Genomic DNA, 27,292 nt, shown 5'->3' on the forward strand with positions numbered 1-27,292 from the left:
TACATCACTTTCCTTGTTTTGTCTATAAATTTATTCTGACTACAAGGCATCCCTGGAATCTGTTTGAATCTGCTGTGATTCTGGAGGCTGCTCAATTCGTGAATTTTTTTTTTTCCTGCTTAATTAAACTCTGTTTAATTTGTCCAAAGTTTTCTTTTAACACGTCAGCCTCTTAAATGTATCCAACAGACACTAAATACTGTAGCAACTTGAGATCTGCCGTTAAAATATAATAACAGATTCTTCTTCAACAGTTGAAAAATTTATATTGTATATTTTTTCTTTAATATTTCTATTTATTTTTCTAAACATAATAGAAGATATTTTATATATTTTATGTTAAAAAGCCTTTCATCGATCACTCTATTCATGTTTCTCTACCACAAAAATTATACAAACCAAAATTAATTTCAAAGGATAAAACTGTTCTGTATTAAAGATAAATACTGTGTGTTCTCACTCATATGTGGAAGCTAAAACCATTGATCTAATGGAAGTAGAGAGTAGAATAGTAGTTAGTAGAGGCTAAGAAGGGTAGAAAAGGGGAAGATAAGGAGAAATTGGTTAAGGGATACAAAATTACAGGAAGACAGGAGGAATAAGATTCAGTATTCCATAGTACTGTAGGGTGATCATAGCTAACAATAATTTATTGTGTATTTTCAAATAGCTTGAAGAGAAGATTTTAAATGTTTTCAACACAAAGAACTGATACCTGTTTGAGGGGATAGATATGCTAATTACCCTGATTTGATCATTATACATGATATACAGCTATCAAAACATTACACTGCACCTCATACATATATAAAATTATGTCAATTAAAATAATAAACTAATTTAAAAACCCCAAAGAAATAAAACAACTTGTTGAAAAAAATTGTTTTGTATTATCATTATAATTATTGTTAGTACAAAGCGTATCAAAAGCATAAATATATTACCCGTTTTGATAAATACAAGACATATAAGTAAGATTTAATTTCATTTGGGAGTTTTTTTCCCTATTAGTTTATTTACTTAAATATCAATGTTACTCATTGGTAGCAAGTATTTTCCTTTATATTGTTTTTATAAATATAAGCACTGAAATCATTTAATAAATAAACAAATAGATGGGAATGTAAATACTTTGTCATAATAATTCCCTCCATCTCTGATTTTCTTATATATAATATTCCAAAATCACATAATGATTCATCTTCATAAATTACTTTAATGATCTATCAGTTGACAACTCAATTAGGTTCTTCTTCATTTTTGTCTAAGGCAAAGAATTGGAAATCACAGATTTGCAAAAGGAGTTATTACCTAGTCATTAGAGTTATTCAATTTCTGAACATAGAAATCAATATATATTCCAAAGTGTCCCTTTGTTCGTTGCCCCAAGGTTTTTATACCCAGGGGCAATAGGCAATGTACTATTGTAAAATCCTGGGTATGCGAAAGAAGTATGCATTTATTTTGTAAAGTGGAGAAAAGTCAATTGCAAAAGGGGATGCCTTGACCTTGGGGGCATTTTCTAGCAGATCAGTTTTAGGAAAGAAGATATATGGGAATTGAGGCTCTACAAATTAATTCATTTTAAACTATCTTTATCTTCCTACTGTTTGAAAGAACTTTGTGTAGACAAAGTTTAAAGACCACTGCCTTAGATAAGACTGCTACCACTTCTGTATCTATTGTAACTAATTCTAGCACAGCGTCTTTGTTTTACCCTCCACCATCTACAGACCACAAGGCTTTCCCCATAAACACTGCATTCTCCTTCTAGTTGTACCTGGGTATTTTCTATGTCTGATGAGTCTGGACTGTAACATCATAATTCAACAATAGGTGCCATCTGCAGATGCCAATCTGAAGACATCAGGCTATGTAAAAGTAAATGCCAGCCACCCTATTTATCTCATACATAAGTTTGCCTTCTGGAAACAGTCACCTTGAAGAAATTGGTTTTACAATTCAATTACCATTCAACTATCTTTATTTCTCTATTGCCACTAGGGATTCCCAAGTACCTTCTTCCCTTTTTGTGACTTTCTCCACTGACTCTAGAGTCTTGGGAATTCACATACAATGCATGTGGAGAAAGCACCTCCTCCCACTGCTGCCAAGTTTATTTCTGTCAATATTCTGATTTGCATATTGGGATGCACTTTCACATAAAATATTTTCAATGGTAACACATTACCATTTGATTATAATGTAGCTAATGTCAACTCTATAAGTTAACTAGACTTCATAGGACTGTCTTGGAAACTTAACTTCTGCTTTGGGTAATTATTTATGTATTCATATAATTGTGTCAGTCCCAGAGCATTTTTCATGGCTACAAAATCACCTATGGCTACTATTCTATTATTAGAGGGATTAGGCCTTAATGACCTCATTTCACCTTCTGACACTTCCATTTTGTCTATTATTTCTACCTTACTGGTTTGAATGAGGTTGATTGACAGTAGCAGATATTCTACTCATTTCTACCTTCTGATAAAACATCTATTCTTCTTTTTCTATGCCAGGTCTTCTATAATACTCATTTTTAATTATCCCTGAGCATTTTTTCTCTTACCTCTTATTTTCATTTTAATTCTCCCTCTATTGATTTTTTAAATCTCAAAGGAATTTAGTGTTTCTACATTCTTTTGAAAGGCACTCATGAAATGCAACTTATGCCACAGTTTATAACATAAAACCTGATTCTACACAGCACAGTGAGGCAGATTTTCACTGCCATCTCATATTTTCTCTATTCCCAATTTTCAACTGGAAATCACTCAAAGTCATATAATTCTGATGGTAAGAGTCATGGAAAGATTAAACTCAAGAAAAAGTATTATCTGCCGTCAACATCATCATCTTCATTTGAAGAAAGTGTTTTCCACAATACAAACATATTTATAGCCCCCAAGGGTGAATATTCCATTCTTTTTTTCTGATCACCTGCTGCTTACTGAAGTTTAAATTTGTTTATTTATTTGTTTATTTATTGAGACAGAATCTCGCTGTGTTGGCCAGGCTGGTCTTGAACCCCGAGCCTCAAGCCATCTTCCTGCTTCTGCCTCCCAAAGTGCTGGGATTACAGGAATGAGCAAGCCACTATGCCCGGCCTAATATTCCACTCTTTAAGAAAGTGACCCAATTATGTTCTTGATCTTTTCCAATTCACCTCAGTGCTTCAGTGTTTCTACTCTTCAGGAGATATAGTAAAGGAGGAGAAAGCTTATTGAGCTCCTTCTTAAAAGATAAAAAATTCCAATGCTTATGGGGCAACTAAATAAGGAAATACATGAACTGGACCTGGTGGAGACTGGCAAATCAGAATACAACCCTTATCTAAAGAAGGCAGCCAATATTCACCTCTAGTCAAATTATAGCCCTCAAGTGTATGAGCCCAGTGTAGCCAGATCATTTAATTTTGAAAGAGAAGTTTGAAATCTGAATTTGTAGGGGAAATTTTCCAAGTTTTAGGTGTCGGCAGGCCAAAGCCAGCCCAGGAATTGCCAATTTGTAATTTATGTCCTGGAGGTTAAAGTGGATATCTAACACTAGAATATCTGGGCATTCAAGATAGCCTGATTTGTACATTCTTAATAGGCAATCTAGATGAAAAAGCAAAATTATTAGAAGATTATAGGGAGCATAGGGTCAGAACAAAAATGATATGTAATTTGAACATGTATCTCCAGAACAGAGTACATATCTGCCAGCTAGACTGTATCTCTGCTCTGATCTTTTCTAGGTTTTTTGTGTTGTTTTGTTGTTCGTTTCTTCATTTCATAATTTAACCTACCAGTGGTAAACTTATTTCATTTGTTTTATTTTCAGAGAGGAGTGTGTGTCAGAGCAATTATTGTCTGGCTCATGTACTTACTGCCTGTGACTACAACCCTGAAGGGTATGTGTATTAATCCCATTTTTGCTGACAAAGAAACTGAGGTTCAGTGAAATGAATGAACTACTCTGTCACAAAACCGTAAGTGACCAAGTTGAAGTTGAAATCCTGGTCTGTTTGGCTCCAGTTTAATCTCTTGCTACAATACCACAATACTGTTTCTCTAGTTCTGACTTTATTATTTGCCCCCAAATGCAAAAACAGGAGTAGGGAATAATCATGGGATTTCTCTTAGGTTCTGTAGTTACACTGCAAGAAGAAAACACATTTAGTATAATCATCTCGAGACTCCACGAGCAAGAATTACTGCCTCCAGATAAATTCCTAAAAGTAGGATTACTTGGTAAACTTGTCTGCACATTTTCTTAAACTTTTAGTGTTTATTAGCAAATTGCCGTTTAAATAAGCTGTACCTACCAAGTAACTTAATTCCCAGCAGATTATGAGTTACCTCTTTCTTGTACTACTACTACTAATGATAATAATACTTACATAGTACATACTATGAGCAGGAAACTTGTAGGTGCTTAAAATATGTTAATTTATTTGATTATCAAAATAGTCCATCATTTTATAAATGAAGAAAACTGAAGTACAGAAAAGTTAAGTTACTTGCCAAAGTCATGCAGTTTACAATCAGAGGTAATAGAACCAGGATTTGAACTTAGGCAGTCTTTATTATGTCAAAATTGGATATTATATTGGTCTTTTAAATTTTATAGACAAAAAGTATTTCACAGTTACTTTAATTTGTATTTTTTTATTTAAAGAAGATAACATATTTTTTTCCTTCCTTTTCTCCCTTTCTTCCTTCTTTCCTTTTTCTTTTCATTCTGACTTTTTTTTTCTTTTGTAAGATACTAGTTAATATCCTTTGCCTATTTTTCCCTTGGAGTGTTCATTTTTTAAAAATTTGTAAGAAATGTCTGTATGTCATGGATAGATCTCATGTGTTATATATGTTGCATTTTTTTGTTTGTCTTTAACTGCTTAATTTTTATTACATTGTTGATATATAGTTTAAAATTTTTATTTAATGAAATCTATTAATTTTTCCATTCATGATTTTTCTTTGTTGTTTTCATCAGGTTACCATCATGCCTAGCTTATGTAAATATTTGCCCTAACATATTTCTGCAAATTTTATGATTTCATTTTTTAATCTAGAATTTATTTTGATATTTAACTTAAAAGTTCATTGATGGCACTCTTTCCACCTTTTCAAAACTGTTAGGGGGTTATTATTTTTCTCATTTCTGTCACTTCAGTGGGATTTGGTAAAGAGAGAGGGTAAAAAACATAAGCTTAGCAGCCACTATGAACAAAATAGCTGATTTTAAAAATAACTAGTTATTTACTTTCTTGTAACCCAGGCTGGAGTGTGGTGGCATGATCAAGGCTTACTGCAAATTTCACCTCCCAGGCTCAAGCGATCTTCCCACATCCTCCCATGTAGCTTGGATTACAGGCACTAGCCATCAAGCTCAGCTAGTTTAAAAAAAAAAATTGTAGAGATGGGGTCCTGCCATGTTACCCAGGCTGTTCTTGAACCTGGGCTCAAGGAATATGCCTGACTCGGCCTCCCAAAGTGTTGGGATTACAGGCATGAACCACTGCACCTGGCCTTGTTCATTTTCTTACATGTCTCTCGCATAGTTTAAGATCTTCTACTTCTGGAATGTATTTTGACCATATCTATCTTCCTAGAAATGTAGTCATCAGGACTGAGGTTTTTTTTTTGTGTGTTTTTTGTTTTTTGTCATTAGCCAATATTTTTACAACGCATTTCTTTTTTACTAAAAAAAAAAAAAGTCCCTTTCATCTGTGACTAAATTTTATTCACACAATACTAGTTTGTATATTTTTCTTGGTGTGCTTTCTTTGTTTCAGCTAATTAATGCTGTGCTTTTCACTAATGAGGATATGTATATTCGACTACTAAAATGTTAATTTTATTTCATTGTAACTTAAAACATTAACAGTAACATATTTTGAAGTAAAATGTCAAAAAAATCACATAATTTTTAAGGTAAAGAAAGAGAATGCGAAGAAATGTGTTTGTGGAAAGTTTCCTTAAGAGGGTGAGTATGGTTTTGCCCCTCTGATGTGTATTTTGGTGAGGGAATGGCCAGGCAAGACAATCACCAATTAATAAAGATTTGTGTATTTGACTTGATTCTTCAAATATCTTCTTAGATTTACTTAACAAATTTTATTTTTTCTGTTTGTTAATTCATTAATATTTGCTTTTATCATTCTATAGCTGTCACCCCGTTTCTCTCCTTTTATTTTCCGTTGTCTTCTTTATTCAAATGCCTACTTCACTTATTTTCAATCTTTTGTTTGATATTTTAAATCTTTGAATGTATAAATTTGACTCTGAGTTCATCCACATAGTACTTAATAAATGAAATAATATTAAACTGGAGCTTGACACAAATGCAGCTTCCAGTGCACTGCTTATTTCAGTAGGTTTGGCATGGGGCCTAGAAACATGCATTCTTAACAATGTTCTCAGATCACACGTAGAAAATTCCTAGCATTATTGTTGCTGTATATGCTCTCATTATCATTATTTTGGTAAATTTATTCTAATAAGAACATTGCACTTTGTCCCAAAATTATTCAGTTTTGTTTTAATAATCAAATGATTGGTTTTTTGTTCATACTTTGATTATTAATATCTAGCTTTATTCTATGGAAATTAAATATTACCTATAATATTTTCATATTCTCACCACCCATGATTAACTGTTGCTGATATTTTACCATACTTGCCTTCATTTTAAAGATAAAAAGCATTTTTACATATTTAAGTTCCCTTTAATCACTAGCCTATATCCTGTTCCATTTCTTCTTCCTCATGTGTGCAAGTTTGGTATATTTCTAAAAGAATATTTCAAATATACATAAGAATGTATTAGAATGCTGTTTGGCATGTATTAGGTTGGTGCAAAAGTAAGTGTGGTTTTAGCCATTACTTTCAATGGCAAAAACCATTGTATAATAGTAACAATTCATTACTTTCAATGGCAAAAACCGCAATTACTTTTGCACCACCCTAACACTAATTAATTTAGCTTTTTAGATCTATACATATTAACATATTTAAAGCTAGTCATTCTTTTACCTCTGTATTTTATTAATTATATTAAACATACTATATTATTCCATTTCTCCATCAATGGATATAACATACCTGTACATATATATTTTTCTTATCTTGAGATTTATTAAAGTATTTGTGACCTAATGAGTTTGAAATGCTGTTAAATGTTCAAATCAGTGGTTCTTTGGTGGCTGCTTGGTAGAGGGTGGGGGTGGGGGAATAATTTTTTGTGTGGTTTAACCTAGAGTTAGAAATATATAGATAAATTTGAAATTATTTCTTCTATTTTTCAAGTTCTCTTTCTGAGCATTGCTACATCTTTATTGCTCTTATTTAATCTGTAATGAAATTAGGTAAATATGTCAATGTTTGCCACTACTATTATGTGCCTGTCAATTTCTACCCATACTCTTCCCCAAAATACCTTTCTGTAGTGCATACTTACAAAAATCATCAGAAAATTCAAAATCTTATGAAAGTAGAAAATAAGAATTATTCATAATTTCAGCAAACAGTACTAACAGCCATTAACTTATTTGTGTATAGCCTTTCAGATTTTTTTACACATACGGTTTACATATACAACTAACTGTTCAAAAATTGCTTTTAAAATAAAAATATATTGTATTTTTGATATTGGAACATACATTCTTATATAGTTTTTAACTGTACAGAAATATACAAAGGCAAAATTGAAAATAATCTGTGATTTCCCTATAACTACAGTTTAGTTCATGTATACCTTTAAAGACACTCTATATTTTCTTGTATGGTAATATTATGTGCTCGACTAATCTTATGTAAACAGATATTTAATATATTTAAATAACGTTTTAAATGCTACAATGTATATACATTTTATACATAAATAGTTTTGCATCCTCATACGATTATTAGGCGAATTGTCTAGGTTAGGCATTTCTAAATAAAGGTGTAAACATTCAAAATGCTGAAATATATTTTCAAATTGCCCTATGGTTGTAACAATTCACACTTCAACTAGCCTGAGAGTGCATTTTTTAGGGTCCCTGTCAACAAGAAGGTTTATCATTATTTTTTTTCCCTGCCAATATGATAAGCCAAAAGTAGAATTTTATTGTTTTAACTTGAATTTTTTTTGATTGCTAGTGAAATTAATCATCTTTTTTTAAATGTCTATTGGCCATTTGCACTCCTTTTGTAAAATGCATGCTCCTGCTCTGTCTTCTTCCCTTCCCCCATTGGGGGTGTTCCTCTTTCTTTTTGCTTTGTCAGAGTTCTTTATTATTCATTTTTCGTCTTATATGTGGGATCGGTTCGATTCAGGCTTTCACCCTTTTACTGCCTTACAGATTGCTAATATACATTCTCCATTGGTCTTTTAATGTGGTTTACAGAAGCTGACTCTCTACCGCCTCCTTCTCTCCGTCCCACCCTCTCTGCCTCGCCTGCTCTGTACTGTTCTGTTCTCTTCTCTGTCTCTCCCTTTGTTTCGCTCTCTCCCTTTTTTTCTTTTCAGTGCAGAAGTTTTTAATTTTGACCGAGCCAAATCTATCAATCTAGGCCTGGCGCCGCGTCAGCAGAGGGGGCGGGGAGGCGAGCGCCGAACTGGGGGAGGGGAAGGGGCGGGGAGCAGCAGGCGGAGCGGCTGCCAGAGTTGCTGGGAGTGCGCGCGGTCGGATCACAAGGCGGCGGAGGAGGAGGCCCAGAGACCGGAGCGCGGAGACCTCAGCTCGCGGCCTACGCCCAGGCCTTTCTCCACCGGAGGACCAGGGAACCGCAGTCTTCATCAGAGAGGTACCGTGCTCCGCGCTCCCCGCCCGACCCGGCCCAGCCCGCTGCGGCGGCGCCTCCTTCCTTCCTCCTTCCCTCGCTCTCTCTCTTTCGCCCGCCCGCGCCTTCCCTGCCCGCCTGCGTCACCGCGGCCGCCATGGCTGAGAATGGCGAGAGCAGCGGCCCCCCGCGCCCCTCCCGCGGCCCTGCTGCGGCCCAAGGCTCGGCTGCTGCCCAGGCTGAGCCTAAAATCATCAAAGTCACTGTGAAGACTCCCAAAGAGAAAGAGGAGTTCGCGGTGCCCGAGAACAGCTCGGTTCAGCAGTTTAAGGAAGCGATTTCGAAACGCTTCAAATCCCAAACCGATCAGCTCGTGCTGATTTTTGCCGGAAAAATCTTAAAAGATCAAGATACCTTGATCCAGCATGGCATCCATGATGGGCTCACTGTTCACCTTGTCATCAAAAGCCAGAACCGACCTCAGGGCCAGTCCACGCAGCCTAGCAATGCCGCGGGAACTAACGCTACCTCGGCGTCGACTCCCAGGAGTAACTCCACACCTATTTCCACAAATAGCAACCCGTTTGGGTTGGGGAGCCTGGGAGGACTTGCAGGCCTTAGCAGCCTGGGCTTGAGCTCTACCAACTTCTCTGAGCTCCAGAGCCAGATGCAGCAGCAGCTCATGGCCAGCCCTGAGATGATGATCCAGATCATGGAAAATCCCTTTGTTCAGAGCATGCTTTCGAATCCCGATCTGATGAGGCAGCTCATTATGGCTAATCCACAGATGCAGCAATTGATTCAGAGAAACCCAGAAATCAGTCACCTGCTCAACAACCCAGATATAATGAGGCAGACACTCGAAATTGCCAGGAATCCAGCCATGATGCAAGAGATGATGAGAAATCAAGACCTGGCTCTTAGCAATCTAGAAAGCATCCCAGGTGGCTATAATGCTTTACGGCGCATGTACACTGACATTCAAGAGCCGATGCTGAATGCCGCACAAGAGCAGTTTGGGGGTAATCCATTTGCCTCCGTGGGGAGTAGTTCCTCCTCTGGGGAAGGTACGCAGCCTTCCCGCACAGAAAATCGCGATCCACTACCCAATCCATGGGCACCACCGCCAGCTACCCAGAGTTCTGCAACTACCAGCACGACCACGAGCACTGGTAGTGGTTCTGGCAATAGTTCCAGCAATGCTACTGGGAACACCGTTGCTGCCGCTAATTATGTCGCCAGCATCTTTAGTACCCCAGGCATGCAGAGCCTGCTGCAACAGATAACTGAAAACCCCCAGCTGATTCAGAATATGCTGTCGGCGCCCTACATGAGAAGCATGATGCAGTCGCTGAGCCAGAATCCAGATTTGGCTGCACAGATGATGCTGAATAGCCCGCTGTTTACTGCAAATCCTCAGCTGCAGGAGCAGATGCGGCCACAGCTCCCAGCCTTCCTGCAGCAGATGCAGAATCCAGACACACTGTCAGCCATGTCAAACCCAAGAGCAATGCAGGCTTTAATGCAGATCCAGCAGGGGCTACAGACATTAGCCACTGAAGCACCTGGCCTGATTCCAAGCTTCACTCCAGGTGTGGGGGTGGGGGTGCTGGGAACCGCTATAGGCCCTGTAGGCCCAGTCACCCCCCTAGGCCCCATAGGCCCTATAGTCCCTTTTACCCCCATAGGCCCCATTGGGCCCATAGGACCCACTGGCCCTGCAGGCCCCCCTGGCTCCACTGGCTCTGGTGGCCCCACTGGGCCTACTGTGTCCAGCGCTGCACCCAGTGAAACCACGAGTCCTACATCAGAATCTGGACCCAACCAGCAGTTCATTCAGCAAATGGTGCAGGCTCTGGCTGGAGCAAATGCTCCACAGCTGCCGAATCCAGAAGTCAGATTTCAGCAACAACTGGAACAGCTCAACGCAATGGGGTTCTTAAACCGTGAAGCAAACTTGCAGGCCCTAATAGCAACAGGAGGCGACATCAATGCAGCCATTGAAAGGCTGCTGGGCTCCCAGCCATCGTAATCACATTTCTGTACCTGGAAAAAAAATGTATCTTATTTTTGATAATGGCTCTTAAATCTTTAAACACACACACAAAATCGTTCTTTACTTTCATTTTGATTCTTTTAAATCTGTCTAGTTATCAGTCTAATATGATGCATTTTAAGATGGAGTCCCTCTCTCCTACTTCCCTCACTCCCTTTCTCCTTTGCTTATTTTTCTTTCCTTCCCTTCGTCTTGTCTCCCCCCTTCCTCCCTCTTTGTTTCCTTCCTTCCTTATTTCCTTTAGTTTCCTTCCTTACCCGATTTGAATGGTGGGAATCAATGCTGTTTCACTCAAAAGTGTTGCATGCAAACACTTCTCTTTATTCTGCATTTATTGTGATTTTTGGAAACAAGTATCAACCTTCACAGTTGGGTGAACAAGTGTTGTCCTACAGATGTCCAATTTATTTGCATTTTTAAACATTAGCCTATGATAGTAATTTAATGTAGAATGAAGATATTAAAAACAGAAGCAAATTATTTGAAGCTCTCTAATTTGTGGTACGATATTGCTTATTGTGACTTTGGCATGTATTTTTGCTAGCAAAATGCTGTAAGATTTATACCATTCATTGATCTTTTTTGCTATATTTGTATACAGTACAGTAAGCACAGTTGGCACTGTACATCTAAAAATATTACAGTAGAATCTGAGTGTAATATGTGTAACCAAAATGAGAAAGAATACAAGAAATGTTTCTGGAGCTAGGTATGTGTCTCACAGTTTTGTAGAATCTTACAGCATCTTTGATAAACTTCTCAGTGAAAATGTTGGCTAGGCAAGTTCAGTTAAAATATAGTAGAAATGTTTATCCTGGTATCTCTAAGTATACATTTAATTGTACAGAAAATTTACAGTGTAACATTGTGTCAACATTTGCAGATTGACTGTATATGACCTTAATCTTTGTGCAGCCCGAAGGATCAGTGTAGTAATGCCAGGAAAGTGCTTTTTACCTAAGACTTCCTTTTCAACTTCTCCCATAAAGAGACCCTAATATGCATTTTGATTTGTAATTGGAAATGTAACTTTCACTGAAAGTGTCATGTGATGTTTGCATTACTTTTAACTGCTATGTATAAAGGAAAGTGTATCTTTTGACTTCATCAGTTATTTCTCTTGTGCACAGAGAAAAATGCATTAAAAATGACTAAAAAAAAATAAAAAATTAAAAAATGGATAAATCTTTTTCTTTTTGCCTTTTGGCCCTAGGATCGTGTTTAGGAGGGTTATCCCACCCCAAGATTATATAAATCTTATCCTGTATTTCTCTAACTTATATGGTTTCATTAAGAAAATGTTTTGTCCTGTCTGGAATTATCTTGATGTATGGATTTAGGTATTCTAACTTTTTTGCCCCAAAGGTTAGCCAGTTGTTAACATATTTATCTTTTCCCCCAACATATGAAATGTCATACATGTATATACTTTATTCTGTGTTTGGATTCCCTTTAGTTCCATTGAACATTGTGGCACCAGTACACCAGCCTGTAGATGAGTTAGAAATGGGACTTTGTATCTGTTAATGTGAGACCTCCTCTTGATCTTTTTTATTTTTTACAATTTTCTGATGATTCTGACATGTTTATTTTACCAGATGAATTTTACGGTTAATAGATTCTTCCCCAAAAAATATATTTAATTTGGTTGGGATTCTCTTAAATTTATATGACTATGAGGACTACAGAATTGCATTGCTTTCCAGAAACATATGTTGCCTTGTTTCTAAAAAACTTTATATATCCTTCAAGAGAGTTTTATTTAAATCCTATATAATTTGTAATAAATATGTTCCTAGGTATTACAGACATACAGGGAACACGTTGATACTGCTTATTGGAGCTTTTAATATGTTACCTATGTGGTCATTTTTGCTATATCGGAGAAGAATTTATTTGCATAGATTATTTTAAATTGGCAATTTATTGAAATCTATTAATTTTAGAGATATTCATTTGATCCTTTTGAGTTTTTCCAGGTGAGAAATCCTATCCATGATGTTATAATTATATGTTTTACTTTTCAAAATTTATAACATAGTTTCTGACTGCATGGGTTAAACATTTTCATAACAGTGCTAAATAATAAAGGTGGCAGTGGCATTTTTGTCTTGTTTCTCATTTTAGCCAGAATGTGTTTGCTACAGCAATTCCAAATTGTGTTTTGTGAAAAAAAATATTCTTCTGGGACACAGGTAAATACGTTTGCAAAATGCTGTATACTTTAATCTCTCTTGGAGACTCATTGTGCAATAAATGTTGGCTAGTATTTTTTTTTTAATGAGTAGCTTCTTCAATTAAAAAAAAAAACTATTTAACTTTGTGTAACTCAGCATTTTCCGAACTTATTTAAGCACAGAACCACCTTTTTTTTGTTTTCTTTTAAACACACCTAATAACATTTGGCCTGTCGGTGTTCCTCAGAACACCAACTTAGGAAATGGTGATTTATTATTTCATTACCATATCATGCCAAGTATTTGACATAATCACAAAGTCTGTCATAATGAATTCAGTAATTTTAATGACAGATGATTTTATATGGAAGTGAATACTAAAATTGTAGGCATAGAAAATAACAAGAAATCAATCATCAATGCATAGTAGAAACTGGATATTGGCTGAGGCCTGGCCCAGACAGTTTAGCAGATCAGTTTCTTTCAAACACTCAAGGAACAGAGAATTATTTAATTAGCTTTGCCAAATGTTTATTTTTAAGTGTATTTTGTTTTCTCTTGGAAAAGATCTAGGTCTTTAATTTATTAAGTCTACCATTATTTTGCTTCTGAGTTTATTAATTTTTGCTTATAACTTCATTTATTTCGCCCTTTTAAAAATTCTTCCTCCATCTCTTAAATGATGTAATTTCCTCCTATTATGTTGCAGGATCTTTTTAAAGGCTCTGTTTTTGTTTTGGGTTTTCTTCATCTACTATTGATCCAAGATTTATCCATTTATTCATCATTGAATCAAGAAGGGTATATCCTAACCTGCTATCCCTCCCCCTCCAACAAGAGTGGAACAATTTTTTTGTATCCATGCACTGTTTACTGGGTTGTCACCCCATCCAACAAGAGTGGATCAGTTTTTTTATATCCATTCCCTGTTTACTGGGTTGTCACCCCCTCCCAATGGCTCTGTGATCCAGCAAGATGTGGTAGTAGGGAGGGAGCTAGTGCCGGGGCAAACCCAGCAGGATGACTTCACCCTCAAGACAGCTTTCCTCATTTGCTTTTGGCCTCTGTTTCAGGTACGTGATATCATATATACTTTCACTACTTGTGTGGGAGGGGAGGGGCAGGAGGGGGCAGATAAACAACTTGGAAACAAAACCTGTTGGTTCATTAAAGGGGACTCTTGCATCAAGTTGAGATCACCATGCTAGTTGAGAAACTATGATCAGGAGACACCTGTATTTGGGTGTGGACAAGCTTGCCCTCTGAGAGAGGACAGCCTGCTCCATTTTATATTGATCTGCAGTGTCAAAATAGGACCAAATGGACTAATTCCTATTAGGGCCTAGCCTAGTGATCAGGGTTGGGATGTCAGGAAAGCAATTTGGCCTGTGTCTCATAATTCAAAAAGGGATTCAAATTCAGACTTTTGACATTATCCTAAATGAATTGATAACTCTAGCCACAAAGCCAGACTGACCTGATGGAAAATGTTCATCATACAGCTTAATTTAGTATATGTAAAAAAATTAAATTATTTGGCAATTTTGATATTCCTAATTTAGTAGTATTTTATTTAAAAAATATACCGAGGCCAGGTGCAGGGGCTCACGCCTGTAATCTCAGTACTTTGGGATTCCAAGGTGGGCAGATCACTTGAGGTCAGGAGTTTGAGACCAGCCTGGCCAACGTGGTGAAACCCCATCTCTACTAAAAATACAAAAAAATTAACCGGGCGTGGTGTTGCACACCTGTAATTCCAGCTACTCGGAAGGCTGAGGCACGAGAATTACTTGCACCCACGAGGCGGAGATCGCAGTGAGCTGAGATCACACCATTGCACTCCAGCCTGGGTGACAGAATGAGACAATGTCTCATAGAATTAAGGACCTATTCTCATGCCACCATTTTCCCAGAATTCTGTTAGAAGACTTAGGGGAAAAGCAGTTTTCTATAAATAGAAAGGAGAAGCATGATTCAGCAGATACCAGACTGAAGCCACCTCAAAAAGCAGGCTTCATCAGGTAGTGCACATGCTTGCATAGGCTTTACACACTTTGACCATGGGTAAAAACCCTTGGCAAAAGCTGCTGTAAACCAACAAGTTCAAAAGTTTGGGTAATGTCATTTTAAAAAGGAGTTGTTTGTCCCAGCATTCAAGGACAACATTTATTTGTCCAGTGGGTATGAATTGAGGCATATAGCTCCAGCTCTATTGAGGTATCTGAGCACAGATTTGAGCTCCCTAAAACAGCGCTTTTGGAATCCATATTTAGGACTTCTTGGCCACATGTGTAAATTAGCAAACTTAAGATAATTTCAAGAAGGATTCTGTAATTCATTATTAAAAGCATGGTTGATGAGCTTGAAAGAAAGAAGAGAGATGATTACTGTGCCCTAGCATGTATTTCACAAGATTGTCAAACTAAATTTTGTTAGGTTAGAATAACAATAATAGCTACCATATTCATTGCTACATTCAATATCGTAGAAGCCCTATAAGATAGCACTATGACAAGCTTCCCCAGCTTACAGATAAGGAAATAAGCTGAATGAGACTTAAGTAACTTGAGCAAGGTCACACTACTTACTATTAAGTGACAGAGTCAAGGTTTGAACCCAATTCTGAGATTTTTTTTTTTTTTTTTTTTTTTTTGAGACGGAGTCTCGCTCTGGGGCCCAGGCTGGAGTGCAGTGGCCGGATCTCAACTCACTGCAAGCTCCGCCTCCCGAGTTCACGCCATTCTCCTGCCTCAGCCTCCCGAGTAGCTGGGACTACAGGCGCCCGCCACCTCGCCCTGCTAGTTTTTTGTATTTTTTAGTAGAGACGGGGTTTCACCATGTTAGCCAGGATGGTCTCGATCTCCTGACCTCGTGGTCCACCCGTTTCAGCCTCCCAAAGTGCTGGGATTACAGGCTTGAGCCACCGCGCCCGGCCCCCAATTCTGAGATTCTAGACTGCTCTTAAGCAGTACATTATACTGCCTCCCCTTAAGTCTATTAGACTATACTGGTCTGTTAATCAGAGATTTTACAATAAGTTGTATACTAGCTGGCCTCCTGGATGTTGTTCAGGAGAACATTAGATCTTGTTAAATAAATACATCTCTGCTATTGTTCATATTGGAGCAGTTTACACAAAAATGTACATGTGAGAGTCAACTCTGTCATAAATCAGTAACTGCAACTTAGAGCTTTGCCTTTCTTACTTTCAAGTTGTGGCTAATATTTGAAACTGCCCTTAAATACATCTGTTTATAGTGGCCTAATACATAACAGTATGTCTCCAAAAAAGCAATCACATGGGCCACTTGTACTTCAGGTGCTCCGGAGGATGCCCACCTTTTTGCTGAACTGCCTTCCAGAGATCTCAAAGCCATTTGGCAGTTTCTCATAATGTCCTTGAGATTAAAATGGAGTAACAAGATGATAATGACAGGACAGTAGATGGGTTAATAATTTGAATTGACAGTGTTCAACAATATGGATATCAAAGTGAATGAAGGTTTCCAACCTCAGCTCTGTCCCATCAAAGTTGTTTTATAATGACTAGCAAGAACATATAAAAATAGCATGCCCATCCCATTGCAAATAATACAGAATTAGATGGCAGAATAAATGTACTTGGTATCACTAGCATGATCCAGAAAGTCCTTCGGGGCTGAGAAAAATAGCCAAATCTAGCAGGATTAAACTGAATAGGATCAAATATGAAGTCCTGTACTTATATCAAAAATTCAGTTACCAAGGGGAGGTAGTTATGTGGCCTAACAATCGCATATATGAAGAAGACTCTAGTTTTTTTTCTTTTTTGAGATGGAGTCTTGCTCTGTCACCCAGGCTGGAGTGCAGTGCGCGATCTTGGCTCACTACAACCTCTGCCTCCTGGGTTCAAGCAGTTCCCTGCCTCAGTCTCCCGAGTAGCTGGGATTTCAGGCACCTGCCACCACGCCCGGCTAATTTTTGTATTTTTAGTAGAGACAGGGTTTTACCATCTTGGCCAGGCTGGTCTTGAACTGCTGACCTCGTGATCCACCCTCCTGGGCCTCCCAAAGTGCTGGGATTACAGGCGTGAGCCACCACTCCTGGCCAAGAAGACTGTAGTTTTAATTTACTCAAAGTTCAACGTGAGCCAGCCATGTGAGGTTACAGTGTACCACATATAATGAAATATTAAACTCCATTAATAGAGTTATGGTTTCCAGAACAAGGAAGGCCTCAAAAATCATATTTATTCTGTACTTGATAGTTTATGTTGGGAGATTTGGGTCATATCAGAGTGGTACAATCAAGATGGACAGAGACAACCTGGAAAGTGACCAAGAAGGTGACTGGTTTACAAGCAGACAAGACAGTTTTTGAAATAATCAGGAATGCTTTACTCTAAAGACAAGTTTGTGGATATTTTCTTCAAATAATTGAAGGCCTGTCATACAGAAGAGAGGTAGCATTTACCTGAGTACCTCCAGAGGGCAGATCAATTCAAATGTTCAGATAAATCAAAGTTTTTGCCTACTGTTAGGAACTTTCTATCATTTAATTGTAGATACTTTCCTTTCTGGAGCTGCTTCAGCAGAAGCCCACTTGGCAGAAATGTTTAAGAATGGTTTTATGTATCAGGTAGAACTTTGGATTAGAAGACCTCCAACGTTCTTTGCAAAGCTAATGTTCTCCTAGTGGACTTTACAGCTTCTTACTGAAGATGCAAATTCTGGGATCAAAGCTGTTCTAGAATGGGGTCATGTTACAGACTTATATCCTGCATTTCCTAGTTTAATTAACACTCATGAATAGACCGAATACATTTTTTTACATGTAAGATTTAGTTAAATTCATCATTTTATTTTTTAATGCTACATATGGTAAAATGACCCAAATCACATAATGTTAAAATGAATGTCACAAAGTGCTCAGAGCTTGGGAGGAGAAAGTAGGAAGGGATGTCTGAGGTGAAAGGATTCTGGTTGGAGGGTGAAGGCTACAGGAGTACTCTGACCCCCTGTTTCTCTTGATAATATTCCCCTACCCCTTGTCATTCACGGTGGCGGTTAAAGTGGTCGGAGTAAGCTGAAAACTGAGAGTGGAATATGAAATGTGATGGCAGAGGGTATTTTTTAATTCCATGTATATTTCTTTAGTCACAGTGATCCTTTTGGAGCAGGAAAAAATGTTTGTGTTTTCCCTTATGTGTCACCCAAGTGGGTGTACTTAAATAAATTACCTTAAGATTCTGAGTCACTGTGGTTTATATTCTTTATAAGTTGCACTAGAATTCCAGAGTCTGGAAAAGAACATCCTGGTGTCAGTAACAGGCTGAAAACACATATCACATTCCTTATTTGTGGATATGAATTGAATGTCAAATATGTGTAGGAGACAGTGCATGTGTATGTTTCTGTGTGTTTGTAATTTTTCCTTTGCCAGCTAAATCAGGGTTCTCTCCACATACTCATAATGATGAACCACCTTCATACTATTCTACACTAGATATTTGCCTTCTGCATAGGCCTTGACCTGGTTGAACCACAAATCATGTGACCAGAGGCAAAGTCACAGCTCACTGCAGCCTTGGACTCCTGGGCTCAAGCTATCTTGTGTCAGCCTCCTGAGTAGTTGGAACTACACGCATGTGTCAACATGCCCAGCTAATATTTTTTAAAGTTTTTCTTTTAGAGATGGGATCTTGCTATGTTGCTCAGGCTGGTCTTGAACTTCTGGTCTCAACTGATCTCTTGCCTTGGTCTCCCAAAGTTCTGGGATTATGAGTGTGAACCACCATGCCCAGCCTTGTTTGGCTTATTTTAAAATAAACTTTTCATCCTAAAATGATTCGAGATTTATAGAAAAAACATTCAGACAGTACAGAGTTCCCATATATCCCCCACCAAACTTTTCCCTATTATTCAGATCTTAACATTAGTATAGTGTGTTTGTTACATTGAATGAAGCAATGTTGATACCTTGTTATTAAGTCCATACTTTATTCAGATTTCCTTTTTTTCATTATCATTATTATTATTACTTATAGAGACAGGGTCTCGCCCTGCCGCCCAGGCTGGAGTGCAATAGTGCAATCTTGGCTCACTGCAACCTCCACCTCCCAGACTCAAGCGATTCTCCCACCTCAGCCTCCCAAGTAGCTGGGACTGTAGGTGCAGGCCACCGCAGCTGGCTAATTTTTTTATCTTTTTGAAGAGATGAGGTCTCGCCATGTTGCCCAGGCTGGTCTTGAACTCCTGGACTCAAGCAATTTGTCCGCCTTGGCCTCCCAAAGTGCTGGGATTACAGGCATGAGCCACTGCGCCTGGCCAGATTTCCTTAGTTTTTACCTAATGTCCTTTTCCTGTTCTAGTATCCCATCCAAGATACCACATTGTATTTAGTCATCACATCTTCTTAGGCTCCTCTTGACTGTGACAGCTTCTCAGTCATTCCTTGTTTCTGATTACCTTAACAGATTTGAGGAAGACCACAGAGGTGAAGTGACATTTTTATTACATACCAAGCATACATACTATCAACATGACTTATTACTGTTGATGTTGATTAAACTTGATCACCTAGTTTGAGGCAGTGTGTGTCAGTTTCATCCACTATGAAGTTATTTCCTTCGCCTTTCAATACTGAAATCTTTGTAAGGAAGTTACCGTGTGCACCCTACACTTAATTGGAGAGTTATGCTCCACTTTTTTGAGGATGGAGTATCTACAAAATTTATTTGGAAATCTTCTGCATGGGAAATTTATCTCTCTGTTGCCATTTATTTAAAAGCATATTTATATCAGTATGAACTCATGGATATTTTATACTTCAGGTTATAATACAGTACTTTTCATTTTGTTGCTCAAATTGCTCCATCTTTGTCCATTGAGTGTTTTTCTGGCTGACTCACAAGGCCTTTTGGTACACTCCATCTTTTTTTTTTTTTTTTTTTTTTTTTTTTTTTTTCCTGTTTTTAGCACTCCTTACTTTCTGGCACTACACGTTTCTCCAGGATTATCTTGCATATTTCTTGGCCCACTTCTTCTAGGACCCCTGATTTCATTTATTGGAGAATTGCATTGGAGCCCAAAATCTGGGTGCTAGGTGTTCTTGTTGCTGTTGGGGTGTTATTGATTCTAGGCCCTGTTAGCTGACCGAGCAAGGAAATATATGTGCATCGAGACCTTTGTATATACACATTTCTACAAATGTTTCTTTTATGTGTAATGATCTGTCTATGTTAAGCTAAACATGAGATCTTTCTTATGTCTCCAATTCTAATCCATTGCCAAAGGACAATTAATAATCCATATGGATAATTTAAACTTCCTTTCTCTACTTATCTGTAACCTCTCAACTGCAACAGTGAGAAACCTGGCTTCCATTATCTGCCATCCATTTACTTATTGTTCATTTTCAGTACACATGTACAGCAGTATCAGAACTGTTAACCTGTACCTCATGGGAAATAACTTTGTTAAAGTCGAGAGCTTATGTAGTTTCTTTTGCCTTTAGTTTTACAGACTCCACTCATTTCTATAGTGACTTATGTCAAGACCTTTCTTCCCACACCCTTCAATGAAGTTGTTTCATATATTTTATTACAGTTAAATTGTTTTGTCACATTCTGCACTTCATCCCTGGGATCCCTGAACCTCTTAAATTTTTTAAAAATGTGTATATATTAAGACCCACTCTGTGCTGTAAAATTCTATGGGTTTTGACAAACATGTAGTATCCTGTATCTACCACTATCATAGAGAATAGTTTTACTGTCCTACGAAGTCCCTGGTGGTTCACCTATTCAACCCTCTGAACCCCTGGCACCACTGAACTTTTGTATCATCACTATAGTTTTATGTTTTTCAGGAAGTCATATAATTAGAATAATACAGTATGCAGCCTTTTCAGAGTGGCTTCTTTCACTTAGCAATTTGCAGTTAAGATTCACTGATGTCCTTTTGTGGCTTGATACCTCATTTATACCACAGTATGTCTATTCACCCATTGAAGGACATCTTGGTTGCATACAGTTTTGGGGATTATGAGTAAATCTTCCGTAAGTATTCACATGAATGAAACCCCTTTAATTTGGTCTGGCATTTTTGAAATTTATGCTTACTTTTTAGATTTTAAAACATAATTACCTTTTAATAAAATATGTACTCATTATAAAATAAATTTTAAATGTGAAATACAATGAAGAAAACAAAACACTCATAATAAGAAATAACCACTATTTTTTTTTTTTTTTTTTCAGACCGAAGTCTCTTTCTGTCGCCCAGGCTGGAGTGCAGTGGCGTGATCTCAGCTCTCCGCCTCCTGGGTTCAAGCGATTATGGGTTTATGGATTATGGGTTCAAGCTTATGCCACCACGCCCAGCTAATCCTGGTTTTTGTATTTTTAGTAGAGACGGGATTTCACCATGTTGACTAGGCTGGTCTTGAACTCCTGGCCTCAAGTGATACACCCGTCTTGGCCTTCCAAAGTGCTGGGATTATAGGCATGAGCCACTGTGCCAGGCCAGAGATAACTACTATTTCATTTGTATATATTTTTTCAACTTTTATTTTAGATTCAGTTGGTACATGTGCAAGTTTGTTATCTGAATATAGTGTGTGATGCTGAGGTTTGGGGTATAAATGATCCCATCCACCAGGTACTAAGAATAGTACTCAACAGTTAGTTTTCCAACCTTTTTCTCCCTCCCTTCCACACTAATGGACCCCGGTGTCTATTGTTGCCATCTTTATGTCCATGAATACCTGATGTTTAGCTCCCACTTATAGGTGAAAACACATAGTATTCGATTTTCTGTCCCTGATTCACTTAAAATAATGGTCTCCAACCACATCTATGTTGCAGCAAAGTACATGATTTCATTCTTTTTTCTTGCTGTGTACAATTACATTGTGCATATGTACCACATTTTCTTTTTCCAATCCACTGAGGATGGGCACCTAGGTTGATTCCATGCCTTTGGTATTGTGAATGGTGCTGCAATGAACATGTGAGTGCATGCATCTTTTTGGTAGAACAATTGGTTTTCTTTTGGATATATACCCAGTAATGGGATTGCTGGGTAGAATGGTAGTTCAGTTTTAAGTTCTTTGATAAATCTCCCAACAGCTTTCCACAGTGGCTAAACTAATTTACATTCCCAACAACAGTGTATAAGCATTCCCTTTTCTCTGCAGCCTCAATAGCATCTGTTGTTTTCTGACTTTTTATTAATAGCCAGTCTGACTGGTATCAGATGGCATCTCATTGTGGTTTTGGTTTGCATTTATCTGATACGATGATGAGCATTTTTTCATGTCTTTGTTAGCCATTTGTATATCTTCTTTTGAGAAGCCTCTGTTTATGTCTTTTACCCCCCCCCTTTTTTTTTTTTTGAGACGGAGTCTCGCTCTGTCGCCCAGGCTGGAGTGCAGTGGCCGGATCTTGGCTCACTGCAAGATTCGCCTCCCGGGTTTAGGCTGTTCTCCTGCCTCAGCCTCCTGAGTGGCTGGGACTACAGGCGCCCGCCACCTCGCCCGCCTAGTTTTTTTTGTATTTTTTTTTTTTTTTTTTTTTTTTTTTAGTAGTGACGGGGTTTCACTGTGTTAGCCAGGATGGTCTCGATCTCCTGACCTCGTGATCCGCCCGTCTCAGCCTCCCAAAGTGCTGGGATTACAGGCTTGAGCCACCGCGCCCGGCCCTTTTACCCCTTTTTAATGGGTTTGTTTTATTTTATTTTCTGGTTCGGTTGTTTAAGTTCCTTATAGATTCTGGCTATGAGACCTTTGTTGGATGCATAGTTTGCAAATGTTTTCTCCTATTCTATAGGTTGTCTGTTTACTCTGTTGTTAGTTTATTTTACTATGCAGAAGCTTTTAGTTTAATTAGGCCCCACTTGCCAATTTTTATTTTGTTGCAATTGCTTTTGAAAATGTAGACATGAATTATTTCCCAAGGCCCGTGTCCAGAATCGCGTTTCCCAGGCTTTCTTCTGGGACTCTTACAGTTTGAGGTCTCACATTTAAATCTTTAATCCATCATGAGTTAATTTTTTGTATGGTGAAGGGTGGCGTGGTCCAGTTTCATCCTTCTGCTTATGGTTAGCCAGCTATTTCAGCATCATTTATTGTATAGGGAATCCGTTCTCCATTAATTATATTTGTTGACTTTGTCTGTCAAAGATTAGATAGCTCTGGGTGTGAAGCCTTATTTCTGGGCTTTCTAACCTGTTCAGTTGGTGTGTGTGTACGTTTTTGTACCAATTTCATGCTGCTTTGGTTACTGTAACCTTATTGTTTGAAGAGGGTTAACATGATGCCTCTGGCCTTGTTCTTTTTGCTTAAGATTGCTTTGGCTATTCGGGCTCTTTTTGGGTTCCATATGAATTTTAGAATAGTTTTGTCCAATTCTATGAAAAAAAATAATGTTAGTTTGATAGGAAAGCATTGAATCTGTAGATTGCTTTGGACACAAGGGCCATTTTAATATGGGTTCTCCCAATCCATAATCATGGAATGTTTTTTCATTTGTTTGTTTCATCTATGACTTAGTGGTTTTATAGTTCTCCTATAGAGATTCTTTATCTCCTTGGTTAGATGTATTCTTATTTTCTTTTTGTTGCATTTATTATAAATGGGATTGCATTCTTGATTTGGCTCTCAGCTTGAACTTTATTGGTGTATGGAAATGCTGCTTGTTTCTGTATATTGATTTTGTATCCTGAAACTTTTCAGAAGTTATTCATCAGTTCCGAGAGCCTTTTGGCAAAGTCTTTAGGGTTTTCTAGATAGAGAATCACATTGTCTGTGAAGAGAGATAGTTTTGTTTCTTCTTTTTCTATTTGGATGCCTTTTATTTCTTTCTCTTGCCTGATTGCTTGGCTAGGACTTCCAGTACTATGTTGCATAGTAGTGGTGAGAGTGGGCATCCTAATCTTGTTCCAGTTCTCAAGGAGAATGCTTCCAGTTTTTGTCTATTTAGTATGATGTTAACTGTGGGTTTGTCATGGATGGCTGTCATTATTTTCAGGTATGTTTCTGTAGTGCCTAGTTTCTTGGAGAGTTTTGTTTGTTTTTAGCATGAAGGGATATTAGATTTTATCAAAAGCTTTTTCCCTGTCTATTGAGATGATCATATGGTTTTTGTTTTTGATTCTGTTTATGTTGTGGATCATGTTTATTGATTTGTATATGTCGAACCAAACTTGTATCCCAGGAATGTAGCCTACTTGTTCATGGTGAATTAACTTTTTGATGGGCTGTTTGCTGAGTATCTTTTTGGTCTACATTCATCAGGGATATTGGCCTGTAGTATTGTTTTTGTTGTGTCTTTGCTAGGTTTGGTATCAGGGCGATGCTGGCTTTGTCAAATAAGTTGGGGAGGAGTTTCTCTTCTTTGATTTTTGGAAATAGTTTAATGGAATTGTTTCCAGCTCTTCTTTGTATGTCTTTTGAATTCAGCTATGAATCCTTCTCATCCAGTGCTTTATTGTGTTTGTAGGTTTTGTATTACTGATTAAATTTTGGAACTTGATATTGGTCTGTTCAGTGTTTTAATTTCTTCCTAATTCAGTCTTGGGAGATTGTGTTTCCAGTAATTAATCTTTTTTTTTTCTTCTACATTTTCTAGCTTGTAGCTTGTATGTGTAGAAGGTTTTGTATGTGTGTGTGTGTGTGTTTTGAGACGGAGTCTTGCTCTGTTGCCCAGACTGGAGTGTAGTGGCATGATCTCGGCTCACTACAACCTCCACCTCCTGGGTTCAAGCGATTTTGCTGCCTCAGCCTCCCAAGTAGCTGGGATTACAGGCACCCACCACCACGCCCAGCTAATTTTTGCATTTTTAGTAGAGATGGGGTTTCACCAATGGTGGCCAGGCTGGTCTTGAACTCCTGACCTTGTGATCCGCCTACCTCGGACTCCCAAAGTACTGGGATTACAGACATGAGCCACCGTGCCTGGCCAGAGGGGTTTTTAACAGTCCCTGAGGATTTTTTGTATTTCTGTGGGATCAGTTATAATGTCACTTTTGTTGTTTCTGATTGTGCTTCTTTGGATTTTCTCTTGTTTTCCTTGTTAATCTAGCTAGCAGCCTATCCTTTCAAAGAACCAACTTTTGGTTTTGTTGATTCTTTGTATGAATTTTTGTGTTTCAATTTCATCCAGCTCCACTGTGGTTTTAGTTATTTCTTCTCTTCTGCTAGCTTTGGGCTTCATTTTTCCTTGTTTTTCTAGTTCTTCTAGATGTGTTGTTAGATTGTTAATTTGAGATCTTTCCAACTTTCGAGGTAGGCATTTAATGCTATAAACTTTCCTCTTAACACTGCTTTTGCTGCATCTAGAGATTTTGGTATGTTCTGTCTCTGTTTTCATTTATTTCAATGAATTTTTTGATTTTTTGCCTTGGTTTTATTGTTTACCCAAAAGTCATTCAGGAGCAAATTGTTTGATTTTTATGTAATTGAATGGTTTTGAGAGATATTCTTGGTATTAATTTCTATCTTTATTCCATTGTGGTACAAGAGTATGGTTGGTATAATTTTGATTTTTTTGAATTTAATGATAAGCTTGATTTATGGCTGAGCATGTTCTGTGTAATAATCATGGACTATGTTCTGTGTGCAGATGAGAATGCATATTCTGTGGTTGATGGGTGGAATACTTTGTAGATATCTATTAGGTCCAATTGGTCAAGCAACTAGTTTAAGTTCAGAATCTCTCTGTTAGTTTTCTGTCTCAATGATCTGTCTAATGCTGTTTGTGTAGTGTTGACGTTCACCACTATTGTGTGGCTTTGTAATTCTACTTGCAGGTCTAGAAGTCTGTCTTTTATGAATTGGGATTTTCTGATGTTGAGTGCATATATTTAGGATAATTACATCTTCTTGTTGAATCGAACACTTTATCATTATGTAATGTCCTTCTTTGTCCTTTTTCCTGTTGTTAAAGTCTACCTTACCTGATACAATAATAGTGATGTCTGCTCTATTTTTTTCCCATTTATGTTGTAGATACTTTTTCAACTCTTTACTTTGAGCCTTTGAGGATCATTACATGTGAGATGAGTCTCTTCTAGACAGCAGATGGTTGCCTCTTGTGTTTTTATCCAACTTGTCACTCCATGCCTCTTAAGCGGCATATTTAGACCATTTACATTCAAGGCTAATGTTGATATGTGAGGTTTGATCCTATCGTGAGATTGTCAGCTGGTTACTTTTTAGTTTATATTGGGTTTTGCTTTGTAGGGCCTGCTGGCTATGTACTTAAGTATGTTTAAGTATATTAGGTATGTTTTTGTGGTAGTGGGTATCATACTTTTCTTTCCATGATTAGAACTCCTTAAGGATCTCTTGTAAGTATGGACCAGTAGTAACAAATTTCCTTAGTGCTGCTTGTCTGGAAAATATTTTATTTCTCCTTAGGTTACGAAGCTTAGTTTGCTGGAATATGAAATTCTCCATTGAGCTTTCTTTTCTTTAAAAATGCTGAAAATGCCCCCCCCCCCCATATCTTCTGGCATGTAAGGTTTCTGCTGATAAGTCCACTGTTAGCCTGATGGGATTCTCTTTTTATGTGATCTGCCCTTTTTCTCTAACTGCTTTCAAGATTTTTTCTTTATTGTATACCTTGAACATTCTGGTTACTTTATGCCTTTGTGGTGTTCACTATCTCACAGGTGTTCTCTGTATTTCTTCTACCTGGATGTCTACCTCTCTAGCAAGATAATGGAAGTTTTCTTGAATTATTCCCTCAAATATATTTTCCAAGTGGTTTGCTTCTTCTCTTATTTTCTCAGGAACTACAGTAATTTGTAGATTTGGTTATGTTGCATAATTCCATAGCTCTTGAAAGCTTTGCTCATTTAAAAAAATTACTTTTTCATTTTTATCAGACTGGGTTAGCTCAAAAGACTCATCTTCAAGCTCCAAAATTCTTTCTTCTGCTTGGTCCAGTTTATTAATAAAGCTTTCAGTTGTATTTTGAAATTCCTTAAGTGAGTTTTTCAATCTGAGAAACTCTGATTTATTTCTTTTTAAGATGTTTGTCTCTTCCTTCATTTCCTGAATTGCTTTAGAAGTTTATTTTTATTGATTTTCAACCTTGTCTTGCATCTCATTGAGCTTTCTTGCCATCTATGTTTTGAATTCTTCATCAGTCACTTCTGAGTTTCCATTTTGGTTAAGGACCATTGCTGAAGTGCTAGTGCAATCTTTTGGTGGTTTCACTGCATTCAGAATTTTCATAGTGCCAGGATTCTTACGCTGGTTTCTCTTCATTTGGAGATGCTAGCACTTCTAATTTGGGGGTAAGATTTTTTTCTTTCACT

General features: G+C 37.6%; 1 protein-coding gene across 1 annotated transcript; it reads left to right on the forward strand.

Moving 5' to 3' along the window:
* Positions 1 to 8,337: 8,337 nt before the first annotated feature.
* Positions 8,338 to 11,993, forward strand: UBQLN2 (ubiquilin 2). Its single transcript, XM_050776911.1, has one exon. It carries the CDS (start codon positions 8,914 to 8,916, stop codon positions 10,786 to 10,788), a length of 1,875 nt encoding a protein of 624 aa, XP_050632868.1. The 5' UTR covers positions 8,338 to 8,913; the 3' UTR covers positions 10,789 to 11,993.
* The last annotated feature ends 15,299 nt before the right edge of the window (positions 11,994 to 27,292 follow it).

The sequence above is a fragment of the Macaca thibetana genome, chromosome X (assembly GCF_024542745.1).
Source record: "Macaca thibetana thibetana isolate TM-01 chromosome X, ASM2454274v1, whole genome shotgun sequence".
NCBI lineage: Eukaryota > Metazoa > Chordata > Mammalia > Primates > Cercopithecidae > Macaca > Macaca thibetana.